The 25304-nt window shown below is 44.0% G+C and overlaps 1 protein-coding gene across 1 annotated transcript in view; it reads left to right on the forward strand.

The window, feature by feature from the left end:
* The window catches only part of IGF2BP2 (insulin like growth factor 2 mRNA binding protein 2), a 390975-nt gene that overhangs the window by 218596 nt on the left and 147075 nt on the right, over positions 1-25304 (forward strand). The window contains exon 5 of the mRNA XM_086955447.1: positions 12486-12549. Coding sequence (XP_086811573.1) covers positions 12486-12549 — 64 coding nt within the window. The remainder of the gene's footprint in view (positions 1-12485; positions 12550-25304) is intronic.

The raw sequence follows: 25304 nt of genomic DNA on the forward strand, positions 1-25304 counted from the left end.
TTTGTGTTTATTAAAATTCTCTGTCTCTCTGAATCGGCTGGCTTCACTGTGAGTGACAGAATTCTGCTCTTTCACAAGGAGCATATCGGTACACAAAGTAGTTTTGTTCAGTACCAGTAACTAATGTGGCAGTGTGTGCTCTTTAAGACCAAAAACTATTTTTGCGTTTGCCAATGTTTGTTATAATGGTGAGGGCCCAGCAGCTCTCACATCAGTAAGGTTTTACAAAAGCCATGCCAAAACAAGTCACGCATTACCAAAACTAAAAAGCTGACCACCAATGTCAGACCTACTGGCTTTGCCAAGGCTTGTTTATTTTTGTTTCCCATAATCTTATTGAAACTGGTTACACAAATTTTCCAATATGAATATTTTTGGGAAATTCTGGCATGCATCAACACATTTTACTAAGTGATGCTGCAAAGAAATGGTACTTGAAATTTTACAGTAGTTTAGCAAAATGTTATTTCCCTACTTTAATTTTTCAGGAATATTTTATATTGAACGCAAATAAAAATGAATCTTGCTTTCAAGCTTCTGAGAATATTTGTATCTAATGAGAGAGCATTCTGTGAGCATCATGCATAGCCTCATGTTGCTAAACTTTTAAACCGTGTGTACACCTTTTCATACCGGAACCACTGTCAGTAGTGCAGTCAGAACGTACATTTACTTAGAGCGCTCTCCCTAATAATAAAGGCTTTCAATTAATGAACCATAAATACAAGTTTGAACAGCATTTACACATGCACCCAAATATTAACTAAACTACAGGCAGTACCCTTCCCTGATCCTTAATGTGGTACTGCAAACTGGCAGCCAAAGGGTTTGTGCTGCAGGGGTTGGGCCCAAGGACAAAATACACATTAAAACCTGTTGCCCTTGACCCCAAACAATATGTCCTGGGCGTCGGGCTATAGGAATTCCACATCCCTGATATACCCTAAGCAACCTAGTGATGGCCATGGGTAAACATGTCTCACCGTGAGTTAAAATAGCTCATTGAGAGTTCTTTCAATATCCTATAGTTAGTATAAAAGTAATCTGTACTAAAACTTCCAGTATAATTCGAGTCAAAATCTGTATATTCTGCATGGGATTAGATATATAAAAAAAGGCAAAGCACAGAGTCAACAAAGTGAATAGAACTAATCTCCTGACGGTTAATACCAATAGAAAGGAAAGTAATAGGAGAGAAACGGCCTTCATTACCAATTATACCACCATGAGCACGGATGTCTTTAAGATTCTAAAAAAACATTGGCATCTACTGACACATGATGCCACTTTACAAGGAGTGGTTGGCACAAAACCATGAATTGTCTATGAAAGAGGCAGAATACTGAGACAAATCTATGCCCCAGTTATAAACCACCCATGTTTATTGCAACATGGTTACGATCACCACCAATGGGTTTTTATAAGGGGTGACATTGTAGCATTTGCTGTTTCGCAATGGATAAAATCAAAACATATAACCCCTTCGCTGCGGCGGGAATTTCGCCGCAGCACTAAGGGGGTGGGGGGGGAGGGCGAGCAGCGCGCGCATGCTCGTGACGGAGCCGCTCCGTCACGAGCCGCGGTTGAGCTGTGCTCATGACGGAGTGGTTCCGTCATGGCCCCGCCCGCTCAATGGAACGTCCAGCGCAGGCGCGGAATTCGCGCGGCGCAGGCGCGTCGAGCGGGCCATGACGGAACCACTCCGTCATGAGCACAGCTCAACCGAGGCTCATGACGGAGCGGCTCCGTCATGAGCATAGAAGGGGTTAAATACAATACGAGGAAGACTTATCAATACGCAGTTTCATAAATTGTAATACTAAATTTGCAATTTATTGTATTAAATGCATCTGCGAAAAAATCTTTTATAGCAACACTATGAGACCCCTCAGAGAGAATTCAAGAACATGTATGGGCCATACGCAACAATAACACACAATATCCACTGGCGGTACACTTCAACACAACACGCAATCCAAATAAATTAATCAAAGTTGGGCTTTCATGGCATTGATGTAGCGTGCCCTGGTTTGAGGGGTGGTAACAGACCTTCCAAATTATGCAGAACAGAAAGTTAATGGATCATTAAATTGAGGGCGGTTGAACATGGTTTGAACATTGATAAGGAGATGTTTGAATTTCTGTAAAGAAGGTTTCATATATCACCATTAATGTACATTTGTATATAACTTTGAACCATGCGTCCAGCCATTGCTTATATGCATTTTATCTCTCTACATGCTACACTTCAATCTCACATTACGAAATGAAATGAAAGTGTTTTTTTTGTATAGCGCGATAGCTACCCTGAGGCGTCCTAGCGCTGCGACTAGCGTGTGTGATTGAAAGGTGGGGCTGAGTTTATTTACTGAATAATAGGGTTTTTAGCTTTTTACGAAATGATAGCAGGTTGTGCTCTGATCGGAGGTAGAGAGGGAGCGAGTTCCAAAGTCCTGCTGAATTAAAGGAGAACGTACTTCCCCCGCACCTGACCGTCCGAATCTTGGGTACTGTGACACAGAAGGTATAGGCAGATCTAAGCTGCCTGTTAGGGTGGTAGGGGGAAATCAGGGAGTGATTAATAATGGCCCCCTTACTCAAGAAGGCATGGTGTGCAATACACCTGCTCTTAAATTCAATTCTTTTCCTAATTGGAAGCCAATGGAGATATCTTAGCTCTGATTTTACAGGAAGGCGACTAGGAATCTTGAGGAGGGTTTGTGCAGCACAGTTCTGGGTGACTTGAAGCTTGTTTAGAGTTGTTTGGGGGGCCCCTAAATAGAGGGCATTCCCAAAGTCCAAGTGGGAAAGAATGAGGCCCTGGATCATGATCTGTCTTGCCTTGAGCGGTACGAGGGGGGGGATTTTACAAATGAGCCTGAGTATACCAAAGCAGGTAGCCGAAAGTTTGACTACTTGGTGGTTAAAGTTCAGTGACTTGTCCAGGCAGATTCCCAGGCTCGTAATAGTATCCTTGGTTGTAGGGGCAGGTCCAAGACAAGGCGGCCACATGGAGTCAATAGAGTGATGTGGGGAGTTGCCCAGAACCATAAGCTCGGTCTTGTCTCCATTCAGTTTGAGACAAGACAATGTCATCCATGAGGTAACTTCTTCTAAACAGCTCCTCATCTTACTGGGTCTGGATTGGGGGTGGTTCAGAGCCACCACTAGCTGAGTATCATCCGCGTAGGAGATGATTTTTAGCCCAAATGGGCAGACGATCTCAGCCAGGGGGCTCATATACACATTAAAGAGTGTAGGGCTCAGGGAGGAGTCCTGTTGCACACCGCAGTTGAGCGGATTTCTGAGGGAGGTGATTTTGACCTGGAAGACTTGGAAGGAGCGACCCAACAGTAAGGACTCGAACCATGTGATAGCTTTTGTTGATATTCCTAGAGTGATAAGCCTGCGCAGCAGGATGTTATGGTTTACAGTGCTGAAGGCGGCACTGAGGTCCAAGAGTATAATGGCAGCAGTACCTCCTTGATCCGTAATCATCCTGGCTTCCTCTGTCACGGCGAGGAGAGCGGTCTCTGTCCCGTGCATGGGTCGGAACCCTGTCTGGGAGGGATCTAGCAGGTGATTAGTTTCGAGAAACTCTGTCAAGGTGTTGTTGACGTGTTTCTCAGTGATTTTAATTAGCCAGGACAGTAGGGAGATGGGTCGGTAATTCCCTGGGTTTTCTGGGTCTAGGTTAGTTTTTTTAAGGAGGGCTTTGACCATTGCCCGTTTCCAAAGGGGTGGGACGATGCCTGTAGCTAGAGAGGCATTAATCAAGTGAAGGATTGTGGGGAGAATATGCGTGGAGACAGTCCGCAGGGAGTGCGGGGTGCTGGGTCGTTGGGGGAGCCAGATTTAACCTGAGCCATGATGGATTGTAATATGATGGGGTTCAGCAGGGGAAGGGTTTCAAGGGAGGCTGAGGTTTGGATCCCTGGCTCGGTGGGCTCAGTATGTGAGGAGGGAAGTTGAGCGTGGGGGAAGGAGGAATAGATGGTGTGAATTTTGTCTTAAAAAACTTGGCTAGATCGTTGCAGCGTGATTGGGCATTGTGGGGGTTTTGGGGGGTTTTCTGGGAGTTTGAGAAGGGTTTTAGCGATTTGGTATATTTCCTTGGGCCTGGAGGCTGCTGCACTGATTTTATTTTCAAAAAAGGTGGCTTGTCCGCTTCTGATTTCATTTTTGTATGTTTTTATGGCAGTTCGGTATGCAATTTTTCCGGAAGGTGAGTAGTCTAAACGCCATTTTCTTTCCAGTTTTTTACATTGGCGTTTTTTTCTCTTAGATCCTGGGAGTACCAGGGGGCCGTCCTGGTGCTGCGTTTGGATTCAATGTGATTTATTGGGAGTATTGAGTCTAATGATTATGTTATCCATCTATTATAGTTCCGGTTGCTTAAAATGGGGTCGGGGTTGCAGAGTGGTCTGGAGGATTCAAGGGTTGCGGCCCACTCGGTCCGGGTGAGTTTTGACCAGTTACGGTCCCTCCGGGGAGCTGTAGAGGGAGAAGGGTGTGGGATAGAGGTCACCCAAGAGATGGGTATCAAGAAGTGATCCGTCCACGGTAGGGGGGAGGGTGTTCCAACTAGGAGGTCCGTACAATTACTAAAGATGGGATCGAGGAGGTGACCCTTAGAGTGGGTAGGTTTCAGTACTAGTTGTAGGAGTTGTATTGCCTTGAGACTGGTTGTTAATTCTATGGCCGTGTGGTCTGTGGGGTCATCAAAAGGAATATTAAGATCCCTTAGAAGGGTGAAGGTAGGTAGGCAGCAAGCTCTATTGGCTATAGAGGGGGGCAGACAATCGAGAAATTGGCCAATGGTCCCGGGTGGGTGGTATACGAGTGTTCCTGAGAATGTGCTGGTGGGGGAGAAGTCTAGGGAGAAGGAAAGGCTTTCGCAGTTGAATATTGGGTTGGGGGAGCTGCGGCAGTCATAGCATTCTTTATAGATGATAGCTAAGCCACCACCTCTTCCTGTTGAGCGATCTTTACGCAAGATTTGGTATCCTCTCGGTAGAGCTTAAATGATGTCAGGCTCTGACTCTGAATGGAGCCAGGTTTCTGTTAGGAACAGCGCATTGGGGTTAAGTTTGTCTAAGATTAGCGAGATCTCTAGGGAGTGTTTAGGGAGAGATCTGCAGTTCACAAGAAACGTGACGCTGTATGGTTGTAATTGGGGGGTCAGGGTAGGGCTGGAAGCCGCAGTGTGGGCAGGTGTAGCTTTTTTCAACTGGGTTCCATGAGGATAGGCAAGGGGCGGGAATCTTTCCTCTGAGTTTGAATAGGGAACTGGGACTGTAATTTCATACCCGGGAAGAAGGACGACCAGGGGTCATGGCCCCTGGCCGCAGACGGGCTTGCCTTTGGCGCGCCTGCTGCGCGTAGCGTGTGACATTGGGCTTTAATGGAATGCAGTAGGTGGATCAGTAGGCTCCGCCCTCCTCCCCTCTAGCCCGGTAGTGTTGAATATGTCGCACCTCCCTCCACAACAATCGGGAATAATTCCCGTGGTGGACCGGGGAGAATGGAGGAGTTTCCAGATGTCAGAGGGTGCAAGAGTGCAGGGTAAGTCCTACTGGCAATAGGTTTATGCTTCTTCAATTTGCAATTTTTAGGTTTCGCCTGGCGTCGGAGCTCCTAGCTTCGCCCAGGAGAAATCTTATGTCCCTACAGTGTAGGGCTTAGTCTCGCCCTCTGTTCCATTGGCTAGCTCCATAAATGGAGGCTAGCCATTGGAACAGAGATCTGTCCGTCATGGCCGGACCAGATTCGTGGGCGGTCCCGAGATTTTTTCGCTCTCCGCCTCTGCGATGTCGTCATCGCGGCCGTGGGCGGGGTTTATTTTTGTTTTTGTCGAGGTTGCTTTTCGTCATTCCGCCGCCGGAGGAAGTCCAGGTGAGTGCTTTCTGTGTGTTCCCGCACCCCCCTCCAACGGAGGAAGCCTTCCCGACCCCACCCCCCCCCGCTGTCCGTTCCCGCCCCCCCCTCTGTCCGTGTGCTTCTCCCCGTCCCCCTCCCCCCACCCCCCCCCCGCTGTCCGTGTGCCCGCCCGGCCCCCCTCCTGCTGTCCGCGTGCCCGCCACGCAAGCGGCAATTAGTAATAATAATGTTCCATCTATTGTATTTTACAAGCCGGCGTCCATTACTGCTCTGCAGTGAAGTGTTATGGCCACGAGGCATTAACGTCTGCGGGTGCGGTTACATAATGCAAATCTAGTGGCAATGCAAAGTGGCGCTGTACAGGGGTGGGGGCCGGAGGGTGTACGCCACAGCTAGCTAGGAACATAGGAAAAGGGGGTGCTATCAATCCACGAAGTGCAGCTTAGGGTTCAAGGAATCTCGAAATAGCTTTGCGAAAACCGTTTCTAAAGGATTTCGGAACAAGGTTGGTCAGGAGAACTTCAAGCTGTAGAAATAGGTGCAGTTTTTGTTTACTGACAAAAACATCAAATTGTTGTACAGTTTCAGTTTTCAGTACTCTCATTTGATGGAGCAACACAATTTTATAATATTGATGTGATCAATATAAACACTAATGTACATCCTGTTCTTCAGTCACTCGTATGACAATGATGTGACTTGGGCACTTTGATATTTGTTCAAGCCAAATGAATGACACCTACTACAGCCAACACCCGTTTCATTCCAAGGATCTTTTTCACGGCTAGTGATGTTTTGAAGGGAAAATGCAATGTTCAAGTCTTGCACAGGGATAATAAAATGTATATTAAACAGCAAATTATTGTGTGAAGGTTTTATCTAATATCCAATCAAATGAAACTGGAGTGATTTGAGCGCAGCAGCTGGTAGCAGTGAATAAGATTGGTATGGGAGCCCGTATACCCGTTAGTTCTAGCTGTTCCAGTGGGCAGCAATATCACCAGCCTCATGTGCTTTGAATTGACATCTGCAGAAGCTACTGTTTACTTGTCAGTTCACGCTTTGCCCTTTTTAAAGATGTGGGTCAGTAGCCTATAAACATGGTCAACTCCCTCAAAACATGTTTGCTGTAATGTTATTAGCTGCATTCAGTGTGTTTAAAATGCTGAATTATCACTCTATCTTCTGGTGTTGGCTCTAGGGATGGCTCCGCCCCATAGTTTGAATTCATAGCGGCACCTTCATTAGTTGAACTGAGTCCCCTCCTAAAAAAAGTTCTGGCCTATTTGCCGACTTGCAATAACACACCCCCCCCCGCCACACACATGGTACCCACCTGGAATGATCCACGGGCTCATGGAAATGGTCTGATAGAGAAGCTGAGATGGAGAGAGGCGCAGAGGTTGAAAGGGGGAGCCATGAAAGGAGGTGACAATCAACTAGGAGATGGAAATAGGCTGAGATGTGAGTGGGCTGAGAAGAAAGGGGGTTGAATTTTAATGCAGATACATATACATGCGAGAGATGAGGGGGCTAGAGGAAAGAGGGGTGTGTGAGCAAATGAATGGAAAGAGAAATAACACAAAATAGAGACGAGTCAGGAGATACGGTTAAGGAGGGAGGTGCATATGGCAGAGATACAGGGGTGAGAATAAAGAAGAGATGGGTCGAAAGAGAAAGCAGCAAAACAGAGAAGATGGGAGCCTGGAAGTGGGGGTGGGGGGGGTGGTATGAGGTGAAGAGAAGACGTGAGAGGAAAGAAAGGGCAAAGGAGACATAGCCCCCCAAGAACTGTGGTGAGGGGCCCCTGAGCCTGTCCTAGCTCACATAGAGGGCGGAACGTGGGGCCTTCATTGCTCCGGAGAGTGCCAGTGAAGCTATTGCCATTGTAAATGACAATGCCATTTATTTATCTGTTTTCAAAACCAACACATAAATAAAACGTTTGTCATTCACAATGCCAATAGCTCAAACTTTTCCAAAGGCGAAACCGTTGCATTGTAAATGCTTGTTAAAAAAAGTTACGACGATTTTAAAATAGAATGATGGCAATAGCAGCAGTACCGTAATAGAGTCAGCTTTCAGTAGCAGCGCGCGTCCCCTGCGCGTAACGAGTGACTTGGGCTTTTATGGAATGCAGTAGGTGGATAAGTAGGCTCCGCCCTCCTCCGCTTTAGCCCGGAAGTGTTGAATGTGCCGCGCCTCCTTCCACAACAATCGGGAATAATTCCTGTGGCGGACCAGGGAGAATGCGGGAGTTTCCAGGTGTTAGAGGGTGTAAGAGTGGGGGGTAAGACCTACTGGCAATAGGTTTATGCTTCTTCAATTTGCAATTTAAAAAAAAAGTTACGGCGATTTTAAAATAGAATGATGGCAATAGCGGCAGTACCGTGATCGAGTCAGCTTTCAGTAACTGAGTGGGCTAAAGAACGGTGATGGATTAAACCCAGATCTTTTGACTGGGTGTGAGTGTTTGATTGATTCAGATGCTCCGTCCATCACCACCCCCTTTTGAACAGCTTTCAGTAACAGTGCGCGTCCCAACTAATTCTGAGATTAATTCTTTTTAAAATTTCTTCTCTATCAAGGACATACTCATGATTCATCTGGTATGCTATTTCCTCTCACACCCGGTTCCTAACGCATTGATTCGATATTCAGTTATAATTGTGTGGGAGCTAATCGTCCCGACCAAGGGGGGATTTTGTGCTGCTTACGCTATATTTAAGGCGGTGTGAGTGGGCTTACAATGGGGAGATTAGACCCAATGGCCCCTTTAGTTGATTTGATTCATTTCTTTATTATACAGAGTGGACTTATCAAGGTCCTCACTCATTGAAAACGGAGCTCATCTGAAATGATTGTAAATTGAATAACAAGCGATCTTAGACACGGACAACTACTTTAGAAGTACATAGCGGCTGCTAACTGGATTTACCTTTCGTCCATATTCTTGGTAAGCCATATAACCTATTTTCAAATTTAAATAAGACTATGGTAGCTCGAATGTTGCCCTTTTTACTTAAATACTTGATATCATCAAGGAGTTAAATTATACTTACAGTCCCTTATTTTTATATATCTAATCCCATGCAGGATATACAGATTTCGACTCAAATTATACTGTAAGTTTTAGTACAGATTTGTTTTATACAAACTATCGGATATTGAACAAATTCTCAATAAGCTTTTTGAACTCAAGGTGAAACATGTTTACCCATGGCCATCACTATGTTGCTTAGGGTACCTGGGCACTGGGGCAGCCCCGACACCCACCGACCACGCACGCAACCTAGGAATCATCCCCGACTCAACGCTCTCCATGACCAAGCAAGTCAACGCTGACTCCTCCTCCTGCTTCAACACCCTCCGCATGCTCCGCATGATCTGCAGGTGGATCCCAACAAATACAAGAAGAACAGTCACCCAGGCCTTCGTCAGCAGCAGACTCGACTGCGGAAACGCCCTCTAAGCGGAAGCCCCGACCAAGCTCATCAAACGACTGCAACGCATCCAAAACGCCTCTGCACGACTGATCCACGATGTACCACACCACAGCCACATCACCCACCACCCGAGAAACCTGCACTGGCTTCCCGTCAACAAGATGATATCCTTCAAGCTCCTCATCCACGCACACAAGACCAGCCAAGCCTACCTCAATAGACGACTTTCCTTCTACATCCCCAACCGCCAGCTTCGCTCTGCCGACCTTGCACTCGCCACCGTCCCTCGCATCCGAAGAACAACCACCGGGGGAGATCCTTCTCTCACCTCCCCGCCAAGACCTGGAACACCCTCCCACTGAGCCTATGACAGACAAAAGACCTGCTGACCTTCAGGAGGCTACTCAAGACCTGGCTGTTTGACCAGTAGCGCCCCCCCCTCCTAGCGCCTTGAGACCCTCGAGGGTATGTAGTGCGCTCTACAAATGACTGATTCATTGGTTGATACGGGTATATAGAGGCACTGATGATTTATGGTTCTATGATCACACCGTTCATCACTTAAACAACTTTTCAATAAAACATTTTTTTGCCATCACAGACTGAGGTGGCTTTTTCCACTTATGGTTTATTTTTCTCTTTTTCACATTTCATGCTTTGGTTTCCACAGCTTTTTGATTGGTTTCTTGGATATTTTTGTTATGTTTTTCATTAACACATGGTTACTGCTGTATTTTCCCAGTTTACTCGTTTTTTTATTTGCTTAAAGATCTAATAACTATGTCTTTAAACAAGAAGCATGTTTACAGCACTTGTGAAACATACAGTATGATACAAATGTTTTTTACATATGATTTTGGCAACCTTGAGGAAGTCCATGGAGGACAAAACGTGCGTTGGATGTTGCTTTTTGTCTGTAATGGAATGAATTAAAACACCAACAGTGACCTGACTCATCTTTTGTGTTGAACTTCTTCAAAGGAAACCTTTTGATTGGATGGGCTGCAGATTACGTACAATGGATTAGAATAATTTATGAGTGGTGTGCTTCGGTGAATTCTTAGACTTTGGGTCTATATATTCAAAAAGGAGCACAGAGGGAAAAGAAACCGCACTCAAAAATCATACCCCCACCAATACCTGGTCGTTGAGGCATTTATTTGTAGATTAATACCTGTAAAACGTGTGCATATTCCTGTAGTTTTCTACATTACATCTGCTCCTCTCTTTTCATGCTTATGAGGTAGTTGCAAAACGTTTTCCGCCTCTCATTAAGAACACTTTTTTCCAAAAGACAGTCTACCAAAAAGGTAAATACTGAAGTCTCGTTGCCTAAATTTCGAGTGCATTCAGTACCCAAATGATTTCCTGAACAAGCAGGACGCCATAATAAAGAAGACAAAAAATGAGGAAAATGTGAAAGGACAAAATTATCTCTCACGGGCACACTATCAAAGGGGTCACTGGTAGGTACTCACAAATAGGTGCCTTAGAGACCAGGTCTTGGTGCGTGTAAGACTTTGGTCTAGACTGTTCTAGCGGATCTACACCCTAGTGGGCGAGTGTTGTGACACCATGAGAACACCCAGATGATATGTGACTGATCTGTAACTGGTGAAGAATTACAAGACTGCATGATAGTAGATGTGCAGATCAAATAACATACCCACATTTTCTTTATGTGTAGCCAGAGTAAAGCGTGTGCATTGGACATTATTATTGATAGTTTGAAGCAACACCAAACCATGTGGTGTGGTTTGCCCAAGCGTTATCAGATGAGATGGAGGCTCTGAAAAGATTTGTTGAAGTTCAGTGTTCTGTGTGTTCAGTGTAAGAAATATGCGATGAATACAGGTTTGAATATAAAGGCTTTAGATAGCAGCGAGATGTCAAACGTGATATCATTATTAGGCACATCGGAGTATCGTCAGCATATTGATTGGTGTTACTTCATGCTAGACGTATTGTCACTTTGTTGTCCTGAAAATTTCCATAAACAAGTTGAACAAGATAGGAGCTAGCCAGGAATTGTAAGATACACAATGGGGATTTCTAAATTATTGTAAGATTTGGGAATCAACTTCATTAAGAGGGACAAAATTAACACCTAGTCACTTATGCTCGGGTGGACATTCACGGTATTAAGGATAATACTGTGGTCAAAGGAAGAAGACAAGGGCGAATCAGGAGACACAATAGACTTTTGTCAAGAATGAAGAGAAGAGAGCATCATTGTTTTGCAGCATAGCAGTCTGTATTCTAGCCAGGCCTGGCCTGTAACATAGGACCTGGTGCAACATTTCCAACTAGCATCAGACCAGCACCTACACTTCTGCACTACGAACGCTCCCGATAGGAACCGACTTTTCATGTTGCCTTTTTTGTAAATGATTGCGAATCTAGCCACTGGGTTTCACTTCTATGTACATGCCTCCATTGCTCCCCAACTAGGCCTGCTCTTTACAAATACCTATACACACGTTCTTTTCAAGCTATATATTGGTTTCTATTCTCACCCAATGCAACATGTGTATTTGAGTATCAGCTTTGTCTTTTGGCTTTGTAGGTTGAAATCTTCAGTCCTGCACAAGAAAATATCTGTATACATTCTGTGATTCTTCAAAATTGTTGTCACATGTAGACTATATTTCTAACATGAGACAGGTCTTTAATGCTGAACACCTTTTTGACGTTCTTCGGTCCTTTTTGTGCAGAGATGTTTTCCATTTTAGAAACAAAACTCCGGGGGCCGTGATAACGTGCTTGGTCTGTAAACAGGAAATGTATATCCTCCCTTCATTGCCTGTTATTACAAGCATAGGGAGCTAATTTCAAGCTTGTTTTGTGAAATCACTGTTTTCCTTTGGTAGAAAGAGTTTATGGATAGAAAGATGTTCCAGATGACCTCTGGTTGCTCAATAACAAGCAGATATCACTTCACATTTCAAAACAAGCATGTATCCAGAGTTAAGCTACAGATTCTGGATCAGCTTTTACTGTGTTTTGGAGCTAAAGAGAAAGCAATATGAGGCTGTACTGCAACAATCCAACTGTAACCAAACTTTGTTTTTGATCAGAATCTGTTACTAAGATGTACAGTACTGCTGGGCACTCCCACTGCACCACACTCTTAAAGTGCTGTTGCTTTCTGTCTTCCAGTGAACACTGACACAGAGACGGCGGTAGTGAACGTGACGTATGCGTCGAAAGACCAGGCAAAAGTGTAAGTCCAGCCTTTGTTTCTGTAAAGTAGAATGCTGGTGGGTTTGGGAATTTAATTACCAACTTCACATCACAACACTGCAAAAGTATATTATTTCATTTGATATGTTATTTCTCTATGTGTCTTAATGCTATTGTAAATTTTGCTGCTCATGACTAGTGTCGCTTACAACATTTTGAGCTACTCCGACAAATATTTGAGACAACTTTGATTTTGGTTTTAAGTTTATCTTCTCGCAAAGCCTTGTGCCTATTTGCACATCTACTTGACACACAGTGATGTGTTTTATTTAATTGGGATGTGTTTGCCACCCAAGGAATTGTTATGACACCTCTCAAAGGAAGAGCAACATTCAACAACTTAAGAAACCAAAAATACATTGCAATGTGATTTGCAGTGATAAAAGTATTAATGATTCTAGTTCCTGTTGTCACCCTAATAGGTGCCATCTGACGGTAGACCACATACAGTACAAAGGGGGCTTTATTGGTACAGAAGGTGCTTTAGGGGATATTCCTTTGCTGAAAAAGAGAATTAAATTCAAAGCATATCCATGTGTTCAAAACAGATGTAATAGGGATTTGAAGTCAATTTACGTTTTCTCTTCTAATAGAGGGCCCTATCCAGTGAAAAGTATAAAGCGCTTCTTAACCAATCTTACATCAACAATCGCCAACAATAAGGTTTCCAGAATGTCCCTTTATTTGACTTCTTGTTGTGTTCGAAAGTTTGTTATACCCTCTTTCACTAGATGGTCCCCTTTAACTAATAGCGGTACAAAAGGGGGTGGTAATGGACGGAGCATCTGAACCAATCAAACACTCACACCCAGTCAAAAGATCTGGGTTTAATCCATCACCGTTCTTTAGCCCACTCTGCCACCCCAGTTCAGACATGGCTATATGCAAATCAGTCTTGACCCTGTGCCTCATGGGAACAGTCCAGCCTGAAATGCCAAGCCATGCCTTCCCTGGACCGGAAACAAGCTTCCGAAGACCGGTTTCTGACATTCCAGCCGTCTTTATTTTTAATTAGAGGGAAACATTAGCATATACAGCCGGTAAACCTTTCCCACAAGGTAGATTGAATCCCAACAGATGTCACCATCACAATGCGCTGTTTCTACAGTCAGAATATTTCACTTACAAAGTGGCCTACACCATGACCTTGTGTGGAGTGCTGGTGGTGTGTGCATCGAGCACGATGCAAGCCTTTCAAAACATTGCAGTGTATATGGTGGTGCCTCTGCTTAATCTAGATTTCTTAATTCAGATGATTCGAACCCCAGGTAACAGCCACAAAAAGTATACAAACTGTATACTACAAGAGCATTTCGAATTTAGACCGACGAAAACAACTGTAATCTGCAATACAGTTGAAAAAAGCTGCATAGATATGTGACATACATGTTGGATTGCAGCAGGTTAGCAGCCAGCTGACGTGTTCCATGCACACCTTCAACCTGAGTGAAAACTCTCCTCTCACTATTCAAGGCTAACATACTTCCTCTGGTATGTAGATCAGCAAACTGAGTTGAGAAAACACATTTTTAAAAATCCCTACTGCTTTAGTTTTTATGTAAGGCTCTTTTGTATTGTAATGGTGCTGCTTTTTGAAACAAAATGCATTAAGAGCAATGTTTACAGTTGCTTCTACTTGAAACCCACCTCCGCTGTGTATTATTCTACACTGTTATGTGGTCCTATGTCAGGGTGACCCTGCTAAAGGGTATTCACAGGCAGCACTAGTATGCAGGTTATTGTCACTTCTAGATTGATAAGGGACCCACGCAGTTACATAACACTTGAAATCCTACAGCGGCTTGTGTGCACCATGAGTCTCTTCCTCTTCACGACTCTTGTCCACATCACATCGCAGAAGAGATAACAGAAAACCTGATCAGTGGCATCTCCAAAGCAATCATGAATGGTATCACTGTCTACATTTTGTATACCAGTAACAATATAGATATCACATCAAGTTAACCTTTCCAAAGTTGGACATTTGCTGCACTGATGATTGTGGCCTTCAGAGACAGCCCTGGTATTCAGATGGCCTAGGTGGATATGGATACGCGAGACCTGTGATGTTGTACGATTCTCCATCTGAGATATAATTCCGACCTGTGACGCTTTACAATAATGTATCAATGCGAGTTGCAGTCGCACATCTGTAACTGGACTAGGGTTTGAGAGAAGAGTTACTACTTTCAAAATGAATTATTCATGATGTACTGTGATGCAGCTAGGGATGAGTGCTGAATTTGGGATTTTGTTTGCCATTTGCAAGATGAACTTTGAATTAGAGTAATGTAAAGCCTCTGTACTTCCTCGATTTTGAAAGAAACACTCCTGGAAAAAAACCTGGTGGTCCCTGGTATTCATTTTCGTTTTGATCTAGAAGCAAGTGCCCTATGAATCCCTTGTCTAAAAACAACTCTATTTGTCTGTACTGCTGTATTGTTTGCCAGAGACAGCAGTATAACAAATGGTCAGCTAGTAGTATCCTTTTACAGTGCAATGTGAGTTGTGTGGCATATTACCGTAAACCTCGGGACCTGTAGTAGAGGTAGCGAATGTACTAAATATTCCTGTCACAATCCTAAATAGATCATTGCAGTGATGCATCATATTAAATCACTCCGAATAAGTTTAAAAACAAGATATGGGTTCGCTAATATAACTAAAAGAACTATGTCGCCATCTGCAATCTGTCAATGAAGTGTGCCCAACCATGGACAATCATCGCTTGTTGCATTTAATTTTAGACTTCTAAAAGGGCAATAACGCTACAAATTTACCAGTTAACCCAGTTTCAGTATGGATTTTAAAAACGCGGCCTAATCTGCACCTTCAACTAGGTCAGTTATTACTGAATAATTCAAAATGTGCTTGATTTTTTTTTTGTAAACTTTGGTTCCAAAGATAGTTCTTTCTTGTGTCAACCTCATATTAATTCTGGATATAAAAAATGTAAACTAAATACTTGATTCACAGCGGTGTACTGTATGTTAATTTTTTAGACAGTCATTTAGAGCCCTGTGCAAACTCTGAAGGTAATGGATGCAGTAATAACATTACCACCGAATTCAGCATTTTGTGTAAGTGAAGGATTACTATGTTGGCACACATGTTGGGTGGTTTATTACAGTAAAACTCTTATGGGTCAAAAATACTAGAAATGTATATTAACCCTTATTACACATTTCTGCAGTTGCTGTTGGACTAAATGAGCTGGTAGTGGTTAGCTTTCCCGAAGGAGCATGGAGTATTATTAGATTTTTAAAACAACCCTTTCATGTAATAATTGCTGCTATAGTTCCTTGAAGGTACAGATCATTTACTCAGATTTGCTATTTTCCTACTACTGTTGGAAATTAACCATTAAAACAACGCCACCACATTGAGTGAAAGAGACAGTCATAAAAGATAGTTAGAAATGACCAGGGATGGTTTTTGTGGGTGATTGTGGGACAGGATTTTTGTGTTACCTGTGAACATGCTTGGATATTTTGTTTCTTGTTGAGTATGTGGAGTTTAAATATATTTTATATTGATTAGGGGACTTGAATGTAGTAAGTGAGTACCGTAGAATGTGTGCAATGTGTGAATGCTGTGAGGGGTGAAGCATGTTCTGCAGGTTTTGCTTGAGAGGAATGTGTGTAGTTGAGTATTTTGAGTGTGAGCAAATGTATTTTGTGTGTAGATGGAATGTGTGTTGTTAATCTTGAATGTAGCTGATTTTAATGCATTTGTGTTGAATCGAGTTTATGAGCTAAGGGATCTTTTGTTGAATCTTGTATATTTAGTGAACATGACTATTGATACATTTCATTTATAGTTGCATTTTTCTGTATATCCCTGTTCAAATAAGTCCCATAACAATCTAAACCGATCCTGCAACATTACTTGGTCTCTTTCGGAGAGCAAGTGCAAGCGTGCAACTAAAATCATAAATATCATGTTCGAGGCATATAATCTGTAGATCATATGCTTTAGCATAGATCGCCATCTGGTGTTGGGTCCGCACTTTGTTTTTGTTGGTAGAAGTCTTGTAGTCACGAGGTAGGTGTCTCCTCATTTTGGTGACAGTGTGCATGGGCATCGACTCCATCCCCATATTGTTTTTTCCGCCATCGGGTTCTTATGTGTATTGCTGCGCTGCGGTTCGGTACCATTTTTAGACCCCTTCGACGCGCAATTGACTACCCTCAACGGTACTGTTATCGATCGCAACTCATCATTAGACTTGCATCATCTTACTTCGGAAAGCTTCCCATTGGAAAACTCAAGACAGGCCGTCGGGCCTACCCGTGCTGACCGCGTTAGCAGTTGATGTAACTGACTCCATTTAAACTGTGTCCCGGGTATTGTGCTAAATTTCCACACACCGACTTGCACGAAGTTTGTAACCTCTGCTTGTCCCCGGCACACGACGAAAAGGACTGCAATGCCTGTTGATCCTTCCGGTCGGAAAAGACACTTTGTGATCGTCGGGCTCGGTGCAACGAAATGCAGCACCAGAGTGACTCCATTCCGGACATCTTCGGAGAAGATTCCTGTACCCAATCTCCAGCTACGGAGCCAGAAGAAGAAGAGCATGTCTCCGTGTCCAAAGCCAACTCTGACATGAAGGAAGAGGAAGACATCACACGGGACCGTGAGTACAGATCCCCCTGTGCCCAATCCACAAAAGACAAAGGCTCCAGTGTCTCCTTTACCCTCGGGTTCAGGACGGCACCGACAACACGTTTCCGATGCCCCGCCCTCCGGCTCTGCTCCGAAACAAAAAGAAAAGCCTTCAGGGTCAGGCTCGAGCCAGCCCCGCTCCGATGGCGAACGGACACCTTTGGCTTCGAAACTTATGAGCAAGATACCTTCGGCACCGAAGATTCCACCTTCTACAGTGAAAGGCTCGGAGCCGAAACCCTCCAAACCCAAACCCAAAGCCTCGGAGCCGAGACATCCCAAGTACAAAGACAAGAGCCAAGACCATCCAAGACCAAAATCTTCCAAAACCAAAGGCTCCGAGCCAAAATCCCCGAAAACCAAGGACTTGGACAAGCCCAAACACACAGAGCCGAAATCACGAATGCCCAAGGGCTCAGAGCCGAAATCTTCGGCCCCTTAATCTCCAAGGAAAGACGAAAACACTTTCCCCAAAGAGCTTCCATCTGATGAGCCAATTTTGTTTGTTTGCTGCCAGTAGGAGTGTACGGTGTAGGTTGTCATCCACAATTGTCGATGGGTCTTTTCAACACCTGAAGTGCCTAATCCACATTGAGAGACCTGCTGAGGTCATGCACACGCTGCAATGCTGAACATGCTTAAATGGAACATTAGAGGGTTAAATGATCGCAGGAAGTCCAGACTTGTGCATACTTACTTATTCAGGCTTAACATTGATGCATGTTTATTGCAAGAGATGCATTTAAATGTAACACTATTGAAACGGCTAACGCATAATAGATGGGGTCACATGTACTCATCCATTTACTCCAATTACACCCGGGGAGTGGCTGTGCTGGTCAGGAGAGGGGTAGATTGGCGCAAGGGGGCAGTGCATAAAGATCCAGAGGGGAGGTTTGTTATTGTGTGTGGGTTGTTCGGAGGAATGTCTATAGTGATTGTGGCAGTATATGGCCCGAATGTTGACTTCCCTGAGTTTTTTCTCTATATTTGGTCTAGAATTAAAATGACAGGGTATGACTCTATACTATGGGGCGGGGATTTTAATGCAATCCTGGATGATACAATGGACAGGAAAGGAGTGGCTCGTTCCTTACACCCGGCCGCAACTACTGCTTTACAATCTACAATGGCTGAAGGAAATTTAGTAGGTATCTGGCGTAGCAGACACCCCTTGGTGAGGGAGGGTACGTGTATATCTGATCACCACAGTGCGTGGTCCCACCTGGACTTCTGGTTGGTCTCTAGGGACAATGCTGCCAGGACCATCGACACTTCACACCTAACACACACGATGTCCGACCACGCCCCACGTCGGCTGCAGCTGTCTATTCCAGGGTCCGTCCCCAGGGCATTTAGCTGGCGCCTCCCACTGCATGCCTTACTTGATGAGGCCTTTAAGGAGGAAATAAGGGTGGATATTATAGACTATTTCACTAACAATGTGGGATCTGTAACTACTGAAGCATCACTGTGGGAGGCATTCAAGGTGGTGATAAGGGGTCAATGCATTGCGAGACAGGCGGGGGTACTGAAGGCTGTCTGGGGCGCACTATCATCTTTAGAAACCGAGATCAAGACACGTTTTTTTCCACAAATGAACCCCACATTGCACAAAAGCTGAAAACTTTGCTACTAGATTATGCCGAGGAGGCCCAACATGAAACGACATTTGCACATGAGATACTAACTCTGCAGGGTGATATGGTTAGGGGTTAGGAGAAAGTCTCCAAAGAATTCTCCAAGTTTTACTCTTGCCTATATACCACTACTCAGAAGACATGTACGGAAGAGTTACAGCCCTTTTTTAGACTCACTAGCGCTGGTCTGGTGTAATAATGACTACAGAACGTAAATGGATCTCCCGTTTACAGTGGAGGATGTGGCTTATGTTATTAAAAGTCTACCACCGGCCTGACACCGGCATTCTATAAAGCATATGCAGAGGAATTAGCTCAGAGGTTATTGGCTGTGTATGAGGAAGCGCTAGAGGATGGTATCCTGACCCTGTCCATAAGAGAGGCGACCATTCTGACGCTGTTGAATCCTGGGAAGCCTGAGGAGGAATTGGACTCCTATAGGCCACTTTCTATGATTAACGTTGATGTTAAGATTCTAGCAAAATTGATTGCTAATCGGTTAGAGCCCCTGCTGCCCAAAATAGCGCTGCCGGATCAATCAGGATTCATTCCGGGAAGATTAACGGCCCATAATTTGAGGACAATATTCTCGGCGTTGCATTACCTACACCCGGATGTGAAGGCAGTGGTGGTGTTTCTAGACACCACTAAGGCTTTTGATACGCTTGAATGGCCATACCTTTTCTCCATCATTGGGCGCATGGGCTTCAGTCCGCTATTGATAAATTGTATTAAGCTGGTATATACATCACCCATAGCAAGAATCCAAGTGAATGGCATAATATCTGACCCATTCCCGATATTGCGAGGCACCAGCCAGGGGTACCCATTGTCACCTCTGCTATTTGGGATTGCAATGGAGCTTCTGGCAGCGTGCATAAGACAACACCACACTGCGTGGGGTGTTGATTTAAGTACTCGTAGTTTGCTAATTTCCCTGTATGCAAATGATGTCACTGTCTATATTGTAAACCCCGAGGAGAATCTATATCCTTTGTTGAGGTAGTTTATCCGTTTTGGTGGACTCTCTGGTGTGTTTATAAATTGGGCTAAATCAGTAATCTTCCCACACACGGATGTCACCTTCCAAGTAATGTCAGAATTCCCCTTGCGATGGGAGCCTGATGAGGTTAAATACTTGGGCGTCTGGATTAGCCGAGACACGCAGGAGGTATGGAGGCTGAATTATGGCAGGGCTATGATGTGGTTGGAGGAGGAGGTAGCGACCTGGGCCAAATTGCCCCTGTCATTGGCCAGTAAGATAGCTCTGGCTAAAATGAACGTTCTGCCAAAATTCCTATACCTGTTCGTTAATATTCCACTCCTACTTACCCGGCACTTTTTCAACACTCTTAAGTCACACCTGCTCACTTTGGCGTGGGGCCAAGTCAGAGCTTCTTGGGGCCTACTGGCACTCCTGCTACGACAGGCCGGTCTAGGGGCTCCGGATATTCAGCTATATGCACTGTGCGCCCAAGCACAATTTTTACATTTTTTGACACACCCGACCCCTTTCCAGCCACATGTGGCAGTAGAGACCGATGAGATGGCCCCAATTCCGATAAAAGTTGCACTTTACCAAAAGGCGCGCCGCTCTCGCGGGGACACGGATTCCGCTGGAACGCTGTGCTGGGCATGGGAAGAATTGTGAAAAAGAGCTGGGATTCCGTTACTATATGCTCCTTCCATTCCACTGCCACAAAATCCAATGCTGCCTTGCATACAGTATAGTATGAGTAAAAAGTTGGCCCTAAAAATGAACCTCCAGACCTTTGCTGACCAGTTTAGACCCCCCCCCCCTGAAGCACCTGAGGGGCAGGCAATGCCGTTCACTGAGATTTTTCTATATCACAGGATACGCACAGCATGTAGCGCCCTCTGGGGGGACTTCCCGAAAGCGCCCCATCCTTGCCTGCATTGGATAACTTGCTAAAGTCTCCATCTCCCCGTAAACTCATTACACCCACATGCAAAACACTAAACTGGTGGATACTCCAAATTCATTTAGACACTGGAATGATGAACTGGAGGTTTCATTAACTGAAGCTCAATGGGAATATTGTTGTGAACAACTTACCGAACTTTCTCCGAATTACAAATTGAGGCTGATACACTTCAAATACCTGCATAGATATTACAGAACCCCAGTGAGCCTTCAACATAGGGGTATCCGAGACAACGATAAATGCTGGCGCTGTGGTTACACCCCAGCCACATTCTTACATGTTGCATGGAACTGTCCTGAGATAGCTGACTTTTGGGTTCTGGTTTTCAAGACAGTGGACAGCATCATGGGACTGTCACTGGCTCCATCTCCTATCTTGGTTTGCTGGGATATGTTAGGGACATGCCGCCTAAGCTGCGTAAGTTGCATGCACTTCTCCATTGGGGCAGGCGGTGGGATACCCTCCGTAAAAGAGTGGGTTAGAGATGTTACCTATGGGCACACGCAGTTAAGCACATTTTTGGAACTAATGCCTCCATCTTCTAGACCCCGAAATATATGGGAGCCGTTCTTAACCTGGATTCGAGTAGCAAAGCCTGCGACTGTGGAGATGGATGCTCAGTCACTCGGACTGCACCTGGGACGTGAAGCATCAATGCCCGGTTCTTGCCCAGTGTACCTACTCACTTGGCATGATATACTTGCAATGTAACTGCTTAAAAAGATCACGGAGGACTTAAGTGGGTTGCACGAATGTACTTTATGCCTTCTAAAGGGGGGATATGTGCAGCACTGTCATTCTTGTATTATGCCCTGTAATTCATGCAACTATATGTATGATTATTATATGTTTATTCCTTTGCTCATAGAGGGCATATATGATGTGGATTAACATGTACAATATATTTTTGATATTGTGATTGGATGGACCCAATATCGATTCCTACTACACTGGCCTGTTGAAATGTTAAAACATTTTTTACAAAAAAATAAAAGTATGACCGTTTCATAAGAGTTGAGGATCTTATGACTCAAAGGTGCCATAAAAGTGCTTTTCTTTTTAAGACCCATAGTAGTGTCTTGGCTCACGGGTGTTGCAGCGGTGACCACATTCTTAAAAAAGTGCTTCAAACGCAAGTTCCTCATGAACTTGAATACTGCAATTTCCGATTCAAGTTCATTAGAATGATGTGTAGGTACAAACGATGTGCCTTTTTGCAAGGTGTTGATCTGGAAGTTGGTCAATGTGGTGTTCGAGATGTTGATGATCAACGTTGACTCCGAGTTGGCTTGGCTATTGGAAGATGTTTGTTTTTTGTTCCCTTTTCCCCTCCAGGTTCAACGCTTATGCTTTGGCCTTTCTCTAACAAATGGGCCCCAGTAGATGGGCTGGTTGACTGTGTGGTGTCATTGGCATGTACAGTGGTATCTTTACTAGTGCGATCCTTATTAGATCCTGGTTTGTTAGTTGACTCATTGGATGTTGAACTTTCCCCATTGGTGGATCTGGTGAAAAATGAACGCTGTTGTCTCCGCTGGGCATAGATACCTGCCCAACTATAAACTTTGCTGAGTTTATAGTAGATTGTGTCTCTTTTATATTTTCTTATTTTTCTTTCATTAATTTCTTTGGCATATCTGTCCAATTGTTTGTTGAAGTCATTCAAGACAGTGTCATGTTCATCAGCAGAGAGTTTGGTGTTTAAATCTCTTTTGATTTGATTAATTACCTTTTCTAGATCTTAATTAACTTCTGCCAATTTATTGACTATCGATAAGATTAAATCGAGTGAACATTTGTTGAGAATAACGTACCATCGTTCAATGAATTTAGGATTGTTCTTGCATAACATTGACTTCAAAGAAATTCATAGCCCTCTCGGGATCCTTTGTGCTCTATGATATCTGATGAGGGTACTTGCGTGTAACTGATGCTTTATTTCCCTTTTAGTAATGGTAATGTACAATAATTGTTTGATCATATTTTGTGTAGATGCTGGGCTGGAAGTGGAGGGATGAGCTTCTTGGATTAAAGAATAGATGCGACTAGTTTCTTCAGGTGAAAAACCCCAAAACAATTCCAAGCTCTGACGTGGACATTTATAAACACTGGTGGTGGCAACTACTGATGTTTATTACTTTAACGGCTCGGCATTACACCTTTTGTCTATTTGTATCCTACAACTAACTGAACAACTTTACATAGATACGAAACTGGAGGTGTCCAGCTCTTGACATCATACTTTCTGTTTTCAGAGTAATGACTACCCTGATGAAGGGTTAATCCTGAAATGCATTGGGAATGGTATTATGGCAATGTCCTGGTTAACTGCAAAAAAGATAAGTTGTTTTTGAAGGAAAACGTTTAAATTCCCGTGTGATGTTTAACATTGTGAGTTAACAAGAAGTCAATAAAACCATTGAAAACAAAAAGAAATAAATCTGATTAATGAAATACATATATACATATTTTCTTGAAAAGGGTCTCGCAACCCTCCAGTGTCCAACCAGGGGACGCTAGATGATGGTCACCAAGCGTTTTCCTAGTAATATTTAATTCACGCCTTGAAGTCAGAGGGCGTCACCCCATTTGAACCTAAATGGATTAACAGCAAACAAAGTTTATGAATCCTTGAATAACAATAGTGTGCCTCACCACTTTCAAATTTATATTATTTGAAAGGTATGATAAAACATACAGACAAGGTCTTTAAGGATCCTGTAAGGGCTAGAATTATCACTCCTAAATACAAATCAGCTCCCACCGATCCTTTTTGTAGTAAAGGACAGCTACCCTTAGACTCTCTTGTAGTCTCCAACATGCGCACGAGAGCTAACTCCCAAGCCACAGGAGACATCCCTCCTTCTGACAAGGAGTCCAAGCTTATTGATGCCTCAGGCAAAAGAATAGCTTTGCAAGCACCAAACAACTGGTGCATTGCTAATGCCTAGGCACTGCTAGCCCGTTATGGCAGGGCTCATTACTATGAGCTAGAAACACTCATACTACACTTGCCTGACCAATCCAAATCAAAAGCTAACGGCCTTATTCAGTAAGGTAAACTTATTACTACCACCGCCATTAAATGTGCACTAGAGGCAGCAGACACAGCATCTTGTGCAATTAACACAAGTATATTGTTCCGCAGGCACGATTGGCTCAGGATCTCTAGATTTAAGCTGGAGGTGCAAACCTCCATACTTAACCAACCATTTGATAATGAGCATCTTTCTGCCCAACTGTTGATACGATGCTGCAAAAGATGAAGGAGGACACTGAGGTGGCAAATTCCATGGGATCATTACAGTTACCTGCTAGTAGAGGTTCCTTTTGCCGGTCCTTTTACAAGGTTGGCTCAAAAACTATGTCTATGCTTCCTTCTCTTACAAGGGCAACACTCAATACCCACCACCCAGAGGATATTCTAGAGGAGGTTATAGAGGGAACAATAATAGAGGAAGAGGAAAGGGGTAATTCCACATGCTCTTCCACCGCAAACAAACAATGACCTCCCTCTGCTATCCCCGATCATCCCACTCCTGTCGGGGGACGTCTCTTCCAATTCTTACCTGTCTGAAATTCAATCACCTCAGACAAGTCGGTACTACAAATTATACAATATGGTTACTGCCTAGAACTTACAAGCACTCCACCGAATATTCCTCCAAGAGCATATGCAATGTCACCGGAACATCTCACTCTTTTAAAACAAGAGGTTCTATCTTTGTTACAAAAACACGCTATAGAACCTGTTCCATTAATACATCAAGGGACTGGGGTATACTCAATTTATTTCTTAAATCCCAAAAAGGACGGCTGTCTCAGGCCTATACTAGACCACAGTCTGCAAATCCTCTACATACAGTCGGACCACTTCCACATGCTCACACTCCAACAGGTGCTCCCACTACTTTACCAAGGAGACTTTCTGACTACTCTAGTCTTGAAGGACGCAATTTTACCATATCCTTATTCACCCTGCTCACAGAAAATATCTCAGGTGTGTAGTGGATGGACAACATTACCAATTCAAAGTCCTCCCATTCGGAGTAAATACAGCACCCATGGTTTTCACCAAGTGCCTCGCATTAGTCGCAGCTCATCTAAGAAGACAGCACATTCATGTCTTCCCTCACCTAGATGACTGGCTGATAAAAGCCAGATCACAACAAAGCTGCATACATCATGCTCTAAGGACAGTCCAATTGCTTCACGACTTGGGATTCAGCATAAACCTCACCAAGTCTCACCTCCAACCATCCAACATGCAAGTGTATCTAGGAGCCACAATAGACACTCGCAAAGCGCCAGTGTACACCAAACCCAGTCAGGATTCTCAACATGCAAGCTCTGATTTCACAGTTTCAACCTCAACACTCACTACCAGCCAGAGTGTTCATTCAACTAATTGGAATGATGGCTTCTTGCATCCTAATTGTTTCATATGCAAGACTTCAAATGTGTCCCCTACAGGAATGCTT

Source organism: Lissotriton vulgaris, chromosome 2_1, assembly GCF_964263255.1.
Source record: "Lissotriton vulgaris chromosome 2_1, aLisVul1.2, whole genome shotgun sequence".
Taxonomy (NCBI): domain Eukaryota; kingdom Metazoa; phylum Chordata; class Amphibia; order Caudata; family Salamandridae; genus Lissotriton; species Lissotriton vulgaris.